At 57.8% G+C, this 12,009-nt stretch overlaps 2 protein-coding genes across 12 annotated transcripts in view; one reads left to right on the top strand and one right to left on the bottom strand.

Moving 5' to 3' along the window:
* NINJ1 (ninjurin 1) overlaps positions 1-12,009 on the top strand; it is an 868,176-nt gene that overhangs the window by 683,647 nt on the left and 172,520 nt on the right. The gene's annotated exons all lie outside the window — the stretch shown is intronic.
* WNK2 (WNK lysine deficient protein kinase 2) overlaps positions 1-12,009 on the bottom strand; it is a 140,756-nt gene that overhangs the window by 21,802 nt on the left and 106,945 nt on the right. For all 8 annotated transcript variants that reach the window (XM_050761571.1, XM_050761574.1, XM_050761567.1 and 5 more), the window contains 5 exons: positions 9,352-10,184; positions 8,925-8,994; positions 6,593-6,681; positions 5,811-6,499; positions 497-711 (listed from right to left, as the gene is read on the bottom strand). In XM_050761571.1, coding sequence (XP_050617528.1) covers positions 497-711; positions 5,811-6,499; positions 6,593-6,681; positions 8,925-8,994; positions 9,352-10,184 — 1,896 coding nt within the window. The remainder of the gene's footprint in view (positions 1-496; positions 712-5,810; positions 6,500-6,592; positions 6,682-8,924; positions 8,995-9,351; positions 10,185-12,009) is intronic.

The raw sequence follows: 12,009 nt of genomic DNA, 5'->3' as shown, positions 1-12,009 counted from the left end.
GGATGTGGGCTGGTGACTGCCCGGGGCCAGGACAGTGCCACTCCAGGACTAGGTGTCAGCTTTAACCAGACTGGGAGATCATCACCGTCCTCCCGTCCTCCCCAGCCCCTAACGACAGCTGCTCAGCTGGCACACACCGAGAAATGGGTCAAAGGAAGCAGCCGCCATCCGTCCATGCAGTGCCCTGCAGAGGAGCAGGTGAGGGAGGGCAGCCTGAGCTTCCCTGGCACAGCCTGCAGCCTAGGGGCTCAGGCCCAGCGCTGAGCAGCCCCTGCCCACTCACGGACCTTGCCTCTCTCTGCATGAGGACAGAGGACCAGGACTGCCTTCCTGCTGCAATGACTCCCCTGCTCCAGGGAAAGGAGATTCAGTAAGGAGACAACCCCGAGTGGTCTTCGAGGTCCGAGGGTGTCACACCTGCACGGAGCCTACCTCCCAGGCTCACTCAGGGGTCCCCAGGCCCGCTCCCCTCCCAGCCCTGCGCCCGGAGGCCGACCTGTGCTGGAGGCCACGACCTTGAGCTGCCGCACCAGGGGGTTCAGCAGCTTGCCCGCCTTCAGCTTGCTCTTGCTGGTTTTTCTCCGGCGGCCAGTGGGGGGCGCTGTGTGGAAGAAGCCCACGTTGGGGGGCAGTGGCTTGCCCAGGCGGCGGTACAGAGCCTCGATCTCCTGCTTCTGCTGGCTCTGCAGCTCGGAGATCTCCTTCAGGTGCCTGCAGGACGGGACAGGAGGGAGCACCGCTGGGTTTCCTCCGTGTTTCCAATACCGCCAGCCCCTCCAGGAGGGAGGCGCCGTGGGAGAACATGGGGTGCAGGGTGGGCGCCCCGCCTGTGCCTTGGCCTGGACCACTCAAAGCGCCACACGGGGGCTGTAAAATGACACTGTTTGTTCACATCTAAATGGGGAGGTGCCAAGGTGGGGGGCCTCTGGCATCGATGTGCCCAACGGCACGGGCCAGACTAAGGGGCCTCAAACTTCCAAATACCTAGACTCAAACCGCTTCCACTGATACTTACAATGAACGTCCCAAACACGAACACAGGCGAGGGGAAACCAGCAGGTGCCAGGCACCAGAGACTGCCTCTGTTTATCAGGCAAATGTGCGTTACTTCCCCCATGGGGGAAACAGAGAGTGGAAGGCCAAGGGATGCAGAGGGGAAGAAACAGAGGGGAAGAAAGTAGGGGGCTAGAATGGGGAGGGGAGTAGGCCGAAGGGAGGACGCGGAGGGGAGGAAGGTGAGGGGAGAATGGAGGGGGAGGAAGGTGAGGGGAGGATGCAGAGAGGAGGATGGAGAAGGGAGGATGGAGGAGGAGGAGGAAGGTGAGGGGAGAATGGAGAGGGGAGGAAGGTGAGGGAGGATGGAGAGGGGAGGAAGGTTGAGGGGAGGATGGAAGGGAAAGAAGGTGAGGGGAGGATGGAGAGGGAATGGTGGAGAAAGGAGGATTAAGGGGAAAGATGAGGGGAGGATGGAGAGGAGAGCATGGAGAGGGGAGAAAGGTGAGGGGAGGAGGCCGAGGGGAGGATGGAAAGGGGAGGATGGAAGGGAAGGAGGGGGACGGGAAGATAGAGGAGGGAGAAGGGAGGATGAGGGGGGAGGAAGGTGAGGGGAGGATGGAGGGGAACGAAGGTGAGGGGAGGATGGAGAGGGGAGGATGGAGGGGAGGAAGATGAGGGGAGGAAGGTGAGAGAAGGATGGAGAGGGGAGGATGGATGGGGAGGAAGGTGAGCAGAAGATGGAGAGGGGAGGAAGGTGAGGGGAGGATGAAGAGGGGAGAAAGATGAGGGGAGGATGGAGAGGGGAGGAAGGCGAGGGGAGGATGGTGAGGGAGGGTGGTGAGGGGAGAAAGGTGAGGGGAGGATACAGAGGGGAGGAAGGTGAGGGGAGAATGGAGAGGGCAGGAAGATGAGGGGAGGAAGGTGAGGGGAGGTTGGTGAGGGGAGGTTGGTGAGGGGAGGAAGGATGGGGGAAGATGGAGAGGGGAGGAAGGTGAGGGAAGGCTGGAGAGAGGAGGAAAGTGAGTTGAAGATGGAGAGGGGAGGAAGGTGAGGGGAGGATGAAGAGGAGAGGATGGAGAGAGGAGGAAAGTGAGTTGAGAATGGAGGGGGAGGAAGTAAGAAGAAGATGGAGAAAGGAGGAAGGTGAGGGGAGGATGGAGAGGGGAGGAAGGTAAGGGGAGGATGGAGGGGGAGGAAGATAAGGGGAGGAAGGTGAGGAGAGGATGGAGAGGAGACAATGGAGAGAGGAGGAAAGTGAGTTGAGGATGGAGAGGGGAGGAAAGTGAGGGGAAGATGGAGAGAGGAGGAAGGTGAGGGGAGGATGGAGAGAGGAGGAAGGTGAAGGGAGGAGGGTGAGGGGAGGAAGGTGAGGGGAGGATGGGAGGGGAGGAAGGTAAGGGGAGGATGGAGGGGGAGGAAGATAAGGGGAGGAAGGTGAGGGGAGGATGGAGAGGGGAGGAAGGTGAGGGGAGGAGGGTGAGGGGAGGAAGGTGAGGGGAGGATGGAGAGAGGAGGAAGGTGAAGGGAGGAGGGTGAGGGGAGGAAAGTGAGGGGAGGATGGAGAGAGGAGGAAAGTGAGTTGAGAATGGAGGGGGAGGAAGTAAGAAGAAGATGGAGAAAGGAGGAAGGTGAGGGGAGGATGGAGAGGGGAGGAAGATGAGGGGAGGATGGAGAGGAGACAATGGAGAGAGGAGGAAAGTGAGGGGAAGATGGAGAGGGGAGGAAAGTGAGGGGAAGATGGAGAGAGGAGGAAGGTGAGGGGAAGATGGAGAGAGGAGGAAGGTGAAGGGAGGAGGGTGAGGGGAGGAAGGTGAGGGGAGGATGGAGAGGAGAGGATGGAGAGAGGAGGAAAGTGAGTTGAGAATGGAGGGGGAGGAAGTAAGAAGAAGATGGAGAAAGGAGGAAGGTGAGGGGAGGATGGAGAGGGGAGGAAGGTAAGGGGAGGATGGAGGGGGAGGAAGATAAGGGGAGGAAGGTGAGGGGAGGATGGAGAGGAGACAATGGAGAGAGGAGGAAAGTGAGTTGAGGATGGACAGGGGAGGAAAGTGAGGGGAAGATGGAGAGAGGAGGAAGGTGAGGGGAGGATGGAGAGAGGAGGAAGGTGAAGGGAGGAGGGTGAGGGGAGGAAGGTGAGGGGAGGATGGAAAGGAGACAATGGAGAGAGGAGGAAAGTGAGTTGAGGATGGAGAGGGGAGGAAAGTGAGGGGAAGATGGAGAGAGGAGGATGGAGAGAGGAGGAAGGTGAGGGGAGGATGGAGAGAGGAGGAAGGTGAAGGGAGGAGGGTGAGGGGAGGAAGGTGAGGGGAGGATGGAGAGGAGAGGATGGGGAGGGAGGAGCTGAGCCTCCCTGCTGCATCACAGTGCTCTGAGCTTCTGCAAGGCCCAAGGCCACCCCATGGGCCCTGGCTGGAGGCCTGTAAACCCTTGCCTTCACCCCAAGTGCCCCTCCTCTTCCTTTGATGACAAGGAAAACAGGTAGTTCACAAGGTCGGAAATGAGGAAACAAGTTCTGATTTTACTCCTGAATTTCAACACCCACCACATAGGCTTTTTTTTTTTTTTAATGACTTCCTCTACTAAAAAAAAGAAATAAATAAAAACAAAACTCCAAACGGCTTTCTCCCTACAAACACCAGGGAGACACGGCATCAGATGATCTTCTGGAAGGGAGTACTATTTCAAGAGAGTGCTGACTGCCCCAGGGTTGGGGAACGGCTGCGTGGGCAGGGGAGCGTCTTATCTAGGCTGGAGCTGATCCAGGCTGGTGGCTCTGCTCCGAGGCTGCACCCACATGGCCAAGCTCCCACGGTCCCAGACTGCAATGTGGCTCCCACACTGGGGGTGCCCTGACTGCTCCAAGCTGCCCCTGGGCTGCTCACCACAGAACCCTGCAGCCTGGGACATCTGAAAGCACAGCCTGGGCTCAGCACAGGGTTCCTGGAGTCCTAGGAAACCCCAGCGCTCATGGCAGAAATGCTGTAGTGAGGCGCAGGCACCTCGGTATTCAGAGGGTTCAAATGAAAGGAAGGTTGGGGAGCTGCTGGCTACTGCCTATCAGAGGCCAAGTCACCTCAATTCCCAGTTGAGGCTGAAAATTTACCCCACCCTCTCCTAAATAGCCCCCAATTCCCCCCGGACTCCACGGCCCTCCCAGCATTCACCTTCCTGTTCTTAGGCTACTGGAACTCTCTCCTTCCGGTCCTCTCCCTGCCCGTTCCCTAGGCCCCCCCTGCCCCTGGCTCCCAACCACTTCTGCCATTTCTAGTCCCTACCCCATTATCTCTACCCTCTGTCTCTGGCTCCTGGCCCCTGTCACCCAGGATATAGGCTCTCAGAGCCTACAGCAGCTCCTCTCCCCAGTGTTTTCACATCCACACCTTCCTGCCCCCAACAAGCCTCTCTTCGTAGCAGCCACAGCTGGTCTGTGGCTTGGCAACATCTCAGCTCCCCTTTGTTCCTGCTGACTCTGACCACTGTCTCCCCAGGGTGACATTCCTGCTGAGCAAACGTGCCCAGGATCTGCTGCCCTCTATCCCAAAAAGTTCTAGGTCATGCCCACCTTGGGCCCCATCCACTCTCTGGCCTCCACCAAGAATCTGTTGAGCCATGTGGCCAGTGGGGGCCACCCTCCTGGATGCCTCTAAGATCAGCAGTGATTCCACTCATCCCTACCTTCCCGCCTCTCCCAGCAGCTCCAGTTCCCTCCTCAGTTCTGCAAGAACACACAGACACTCACTATATCCTCAATGCACGGCACTGAGCACCCCACCAGCCTGGGCAGACAGTCTCTCAGCCCCTGTGCACACTGTGCAGAGAGGGTTCGTAGGAGAGAAAGGAGATGTGCATGGCTCCTCCCACCTAAGCCTGTGATTTCCAACACGACGCGACTTACAAATGTGCCTTCAGGCACTGGTGAATTTGGTGTCAGCCCTCCCATCCCGAAGGACATCTCAGTAACCCCCCAGCTGCAGCAAGACAGAATAAATATTTGCTGGATGAGGGAAAGAGACAAGTAGAAAGAGAGAGGAAGAGAAAGAGGGGGAGAGAGAGACAGAGAGAGACAAAGAAAGGAGAGACATATAGGAATAGAGAGAGTGGCAGAGACAGAGTGAGGGGAAGCGAGACAGGGAGAGAAGGAATGAAAGGGGGGAAAGAGAGAGAGAGAGAAGGAGAAAAGAAGAAAGAGGGAAGGAGACAGATGAGAGCAGAGAGAGTGAGGAAGACACATGCCTCAGCGATCCCCCAAGACATACCCCCAAGGGCAGCAGGAGGCGTGGCATCCAGAGAAGCCAGAAGCCAGGCAGACAGCAGGGTGGTGGCCGGCCCAGCCCGGAGGACTCTGAGTGGGAGACTGCCTACTCGAAACCACAGGGAGGCTGGGCCTGGTGGCTCACACCCGAAATCCCAGCACTTTGGGAGGCCAAGGCAGGTGGATCATTTGAGGTCAGGAGTTTGAGACCAGCCTGGCCAACATGGTGAAACCTCGTCTCTACTAAAAATACAAAAATCCGCCGGGGAATGGTGGCAGGCACCTGCAGTCCCAGCTACTCGGGAGGCTGAGGGAGGAGAATCGCTGAACCTGGCAGGTGGAGGTTGCAGCGAGCGAAGATTGCGCCACTGCACTCCGGGTTGGGTGACAGAGCAAGACTGTCTCAAAAACAAAAGCCTTCATCACTCCCTTGTCACCTGCTTGGCAGCTCCAAGCGGGTGCCGCTTGGCCAGGACTTCAGCCCCAGTGCCAGGGTTCCCTCACAACTGGGAAGTGGTGCCACGGCCCGGGATAGGGGGCGGCGCTTCCCGCCCACAGGACCTACTTCTCCCGCAGACTCTGCAGCTCCTTCTTGATGTCAGCGTCCTCGAGCTCCGAGTCGTTGTCGCTGCTGATGTAGGACGACTGGGAATGGAAGGAGGTCACGCTGATCGTGGGGACCTTCATGCCTGCCCTGCTGGGCGTCTCAGGTCCCAGCGAGCCGGCCCGAGAAGGCCTTTGCAGGAAGGCGGTGGCCTTCTTCACGAAGTCGCCGGCCACACTGCCACTCCCGGGCAGGGACGCCTGTTTCTGCACCGGGGGTCTCGCCCGAGGGCCCTCGTCCCCGGAGTCGCTGGACACGGGCTCGCCCACGCCGACCTCGATGGAGGAGGCCGTCTGTGCCCGCCGCACCGCCAGCTTCACATCGGGGCTGGAGGGGGCCTCGTCCAGGTAGACGTCGGGAGGGGCGGAGTACCTCAGGCTGTGGGGGGAGGCCAGGGTCCACTCATCCTGAGTGCTGACCACCGAGAAGCGGCCCACAGTCTTGGCTGGTGAGCTGGCATCCTGCTGCTCTGTATGTTTCCGAGGGGACCCCGAAGCTCGAGCGCCGAGTGTCTGGGGGTGGCTGGCCTGGCCCCCCGCTGTGGAAATGCCCACGCCACTTTGAGGGGGCTCTGCTGAGCTTTCTCCAGCGACTCCACCATCCCGGTCTGTGGGCTCCACGCGTGTAGGTCTCACAAAAGCAGGTACCTCCTTGGGAAAAAGCGGAGATGAAGAGGTTTCATGTGAGCATCAGCACAGAGCAAACCCTGCCAACCAGCCAGGGGGTCGCCAAGTCGCCCTTACCTGGGGGGTGCTGGGGACCACACGGGAGTCTGAGGCCACCTGCCCTCCATCTCTGTCATAGCCCAGCATGCTCTTGGGAGATGCCTCTGCTGTGGGAACATCGGAAACGTTACTGGGGCTGAAGGAGGAGGAAGAGGCAGAGATGGCTCACAGCTGACCCAAAGCAGCCCAAAGTGATCCCACGGGAGTGCCGCCAGCCAGGCAGGACAACGGGAGTGGGCACTGGGAGGAGCCAGCTGTGGGTGCTCACAGCAGTTTTGGGAACTGAAAATACACCACGATGTCTTGGCCCCATGGCATTCTATGACAGATGCCCAATAAACCTGGGCAAGAGAAGAGGCGTCAGCCCCGGGCACCCTCGTGCAGCCAGGCCTTCTGTGCACCCGAAGGCCAGCACCCTGTCTCGCCCCACCGTCTGATGTGAGAGGGTCCCACAACACAGATCAACGGGGCCGGGTTCCAGCCCTGCTCCCAGGGTGTCTCAAAAACTGTCGCCCACTGCACCTGCAGCTGTTTCAGTGCTCTCTGTCTAGGGAGCTATTTCTGACCAGCTTTCCCAGGGTTGCCGTGAAGAGGCAATCAGAAAAGCCAAGCAAGTTGACATGGGGGCCTCGCCTGAGCTGAGACCCTCATGTGACAAAAGAAACTCGTGGGCAGGCCAGGGCATGAGCCAGACCTATGGGCCGCGGGAAAGGTGGCAGGGCAGACGGAGTCTCTGGGGAGGTTGGGGCCGCCCGCACATGTACACGTGTCTCCTTTGCACACCCCACTGGAAACCCACAAGGGAACAACACCCAAATCAGATTCCCAAGGAGACCAAATCTAGTCCCTATCACATGTCCCCAACCCGTGGGCAACACCTGACTCCCCTCCTCACATCCCCGTGCCCACCTCCAGGGATAGGAGGCTCACTGTCAAATGTACTCTCTCCACTTCTAAATGGCTCCAACCGCCAGGAAAGGTCACTATTGTCAAACTAGAATCCGTCTCCTTGGAGCTTCCCCCATGAGTTCCGCACTTTGGAAAGAGCATGGACTTGGAGTACAAGTTATAGCATTTGTATGTTACTGAAGCTCAGTTTGCTCATCTGCCCAAGGGGCCCATGGGACGGACACATCTCACAGCACGAGGCCAAAGGAAGAGGTGCGCCACACGCAGCCCAGCGTGGTCAGGGCTGGCACTCCAACACCACCTCTCGTTTCCACCCTTGTGCAAAGACACTCTTGCTTCTGCCCCGTCCCTCATCTTCCTCAGGCTAAACATCACCAGTTCCTTGAGTACACAGCTTCTGACCCCAGTGCCAGCTGCCACAAGCCCTCTTAAAGTCTGGAAATAAATGTGGCCCGGGACTACAGGGTCCCACCTGCGGCTGATGTGCACTGAGGTTTCCGTGAGGAGGCTCACGGGAATCCTGATTCATATTGTGCCCATCCCCCAAGAAAGCCCGGGCTGAGAAGGAAGCTCAGACCTCACAAGATCAGTCCAGCTCCCTTAGAAGGGACACTGAGGCAGGCAGATAATGAAATGAGAAGCAAAGCAAAGGCGTTTCCACAGACAGCAGTGGCAGCCAGGAGCCACAAGGGAAAGCCCTGCACCAGGTCTTCAGGGACTGCCCTGGCCCTGGCGCTCCCAGCAGTCACAGGGCCCCCCAGCACACTGCTCGGCTTTAGCTGAAGTAAGCCTGGGTTTTTGTGGGCATCTTGTTACCTTGCTGAAGAAAAGCAAGGGCTGGGGTGGATCCACTGGAACGTGTGCAGACCCTCAGCCACTGGAGAGCCCAGGAACTGTGACAAGTCCCTGCAACATCCCAGCACCCACCAACCGGGGCTTTATCCATTTCCCCGGAGGACTTCCTCTCTCTGGAGTGTTAGCATGTGGTTCCTTCTAGAACTCTGTAGGTTTTAATTAAGCCAGGGGCATCTAGTCTTTTGGCTTCCCTGGGCCACATTGGAAGATGAAGAATTGTCTTGGGCCATACATGAAATACACTAACAGTAACTGATGAGCTTTAAAAAAAATTGCAAAAAAAAGAAAAAGAAAAAGAAAAGCTCATAAGCAGCTTACCAATTTGTGCTGGGCCCATTCAAAGCCATCCTGGGCCACATGCAGCTCACGGGCCAGAGGCTGGACAAGCTTGAATTAAATCATGACGGGCTCCTGCTGTGTCTGGGCCCCACCCTAGATGCTAAAGGATCCCTTACAGATAAAAGGATCTTCAAGAAATGCTTTTATCCCTTAAAAGATGAAAGATGAGGATGTGGATGCAGAAGGTTCTGGGGCAAGGAAGCTGGGCAGCACCTTGCGAATGCAGGGTTCAGCAGGAAGCTGTTACCTGTCATTGACGAAGATGTGCCCTGCTCCATCACAGCCCCTCGAGTGGGGGCCAGTTCTGACTTTTCCACCTGGAGAAAGAAACACAAAAAGAGAAGAGCTGTGAGACTCACACGTCAGCGTCTCAGCAGTTGTATCTGCAAATCCACTCCCCTCGTCTCAAGCTGCCCCTGGGCTGTCCCAGTCCCTCTGTGTGCATGGATGGGGCTGTGTCACCTGACGCTGCACAAGCATGACCCCAAACAGGGGCCACTTGTTGCAAAACATGCACGGGTGAGTCAGACACACGTGGGTGGGACATCAAGAGAGGGACAGGCCCTGAGTGAGGGTGGCTCTGCATAGTCGAGATGCCTGCCCACCCCCGGGCTCGCGCCTGGGCTCCAGCCCCTGACCCAGGGCGGTGTCTCTGGGACAAGGCAGTTACTTACCAAGGGCTGGGGCAGCTGGGCACGTCCTGCAACCGCCTCATTAGGCGCTGGGGGCAGGGCCAGGTCTCCCCCGCAGACCTCTGAGCGGGGCTGGTCCCCTCTCAGGGGCTCCAGGGTGAAGTCTCTGTCGCCCACCTCCACAGGGGTCCCGGCTGAGGCTGAGGAGGTGGGCACATGCTCCTGGTAGAGCAGAGTCCGCAGCTTCTCGTCCAGGCTCTTGATGGTGCTGTCCACAAAGCCCACCCTGGGGGGCGGCCCTTCCCCATCCGACTCCAGGGCCGAGGGTGGCTGTGGGGGGACGGTGGGTCCCAGGGGTGGGCTTGGGAGCTGAGAAGTGGCCAGGCTGACAGCCCCCACTGAGGCAGGAAGCAGGGGAGTGGGCTGACCCAAGGTGGGCTGTGGGGCCCCGCTGTGGGGGCTGGGCTCAGGTGCAGGAGCTGGCAGGGGCTCCCCTAGGGCACTGGCCTCCCTGGTTGAGGCGGCCTCTGGAGCTGGAGCGCAAGGTCCTAGGCCCACCACGACGGGCTGCACAGCAAGCGGGGCCTCGTGAGTCTCCACTAGTGGCTGAGAAGTCTCGAGCTCACTGGTCGGCCCCTGAGGGGTCCCTGGACCCCCTGCCTGGATGGCAGTTCCTGATGCTGGCTCTGGCATGGTGCTGGTGGCTGAAGCTGCTCCATCTTGGGGCAGAGCAGTCACAGGAGGGGAGGAGGGGGCCAAAGGGGCTGGGGGCCCCCCAGGAGGGTTGCTGGGGCCCGCCTGGCTCAGGAGCTGCTGACCGGCTAGAAAGCCGGGTTGTTCCTTTGAGGACAGCTGGTCTTTATAGGGCGCTGGATCTAGAAGAAATGGGGAAAATGCCTTTGTACCAGGGTACTCCAGTTCCTATCTACCTGTCTCTTCCCTGGCTAAAAAGATGCCTCACACGGCCTGGCCATGGCCCCAGCGTGCTGGTCTTCTCTGTTTCCTGACACACCAGGCTCCTGCCTGCCTGCAGCTCAGCCCAGCTCTGGCTGCTGCTTCCTGTAACCCCTCCCACAGGTCTCTGGGCCACCAGCTTCACAACTCCAGGTCCCAGTTCCCATAGTGTCCCTTGCAGCTGAACCAGCACCACCCTTCCTTCTGTGTCCTCTGCAGCATGTGACCATCAGCTGCGGCTGTTGCCTGTCATCTGTCTGTCACCTGTACGGACAGCTCCGGAAAGATACGGCTCTTGTCTCTCTTGCACTGGACAAAAGTTATTCAAGGAAATTTAAAAATTAGAGTTTAAGTAGTGAGCTGTACACACTTCCATGCCCAGGAGTGTGCAGGAGCCTGGAGCCTTCAGATTCAGACCCCCAGTCTTTGGTATGGTCAGAAGCGCAGCCAGGGCTGGTCAGTGACCTTATGGGAGGTCCAAAACCCCAGCAGTCTAACCAAGTCTCACAGCGCCTTGTGCAGGAGCTCACGGAGCCTCCACCAGGCTCACAAGGACTGCGGGCATCTGAGAGGTGGCAGGACAGTGTTTCTCAAACTTAATTGGCCTTGGAGCCCAGTTTTCCTCACTTGCAACCCAACCTTATTTTTGTTGTTTTTAGAGACGGTCTGGGCTGTCACCCAGGCTGGAGTGCCGTAACGCAATCTCACCTCACTGCAACCTCTGCCTCCCAGGCTCAAGCAATCCTCCCACCTCAGCCTCCCTTGTAGCTGGGACCACAGCTGGATAATTTTTGTTTTTCATATGAGACTGGCTTTCACCATGTTGCCCAGGCTGGTCTTGAACTCCTGGGCTCAAGCAATCCGCTGGCCTCAAAGCCTCCCAAAGTGTTGGGATTACAGGCGTGAGCCCCCATGCCCAGTCCACTTTGTCTTTTTAAAACACACACAGAAAATGCACACAAAAAAAGAAAACTGTTTAAAAAATAAAAGGTAAGAATGGGGAGATTACTAGGGCCCTGATGCCCTCCCTTGTGCCCCCAGACTCCCTTGGCCCCCATCCCCAGCCTGGCCCAACAAAGGTAAACTAATTTGACAAGCATTTCCTCCACTGCTCTTCTTTCCGACCTTACCGTTTGTCTCTCTAAACACCATGGTCCAGGGCTGCATGATCTATCAATGGAATGGCACTCTATTCTCTGGTGCCTGGGCTCTCTCACCTGTGTTTGTGAGATGTGTTCTTATTGTGTTTGCACAACTGCACCACGATGCACACATCCATTCTGTGCTGGTGCTGGCTGGGCTGTGGCCGGGTGGGACCACGACTAAAACTGAGGCACAGTGTACACGGGCCCGTGTCCCGCCAGGCACACGCCAGTGGGGAGCTGCAATCCCCTTTAGCCTTATGTAGGGGTGCTAAGCTGCTTCCCCAAGCGGAGTCAATGCCCCCACCATCGGCAGCCTCTGAGCACCCCTAGGACCATGTGACGGCGTCTCATTGTGGTTCGTTATTGTTTTTAATTGTGGAAAAAATCATTGAAGATGAGATCTGCTGTCTTAACACATTTTTAAAAGCACGATACTCTATTATAACTATAGGCACGATGTTGTGTGTCAAAGCTCTAGAGCCTCCTCAGCTTATAAAACTGAAACTTTATGTCCACTGAACTTGGTAACTCCGTTTCCCTCTCCCTCCAGCCGCTGGCAACTTCTATTCTGCTCTCTGCTTTGATTGTTTTTGGCTTTGAC

Source organism: Macaca thibetana, chromosome 15, assembly GCF_024542745.1.
Source record: "Macaca thibetana thibetana isolate TM-01 chromosome 15, ASM2454274v1, whole genome shotgun sequence".
NCBI lineage: Eukaryota > Metazoa > Chordata > Mammalia > Primates > Cercopithecidae > Macaca > Macaca thibetana.
This window is presented reverse-complemented; position numbering and strand designations above follow the sequence as displayed.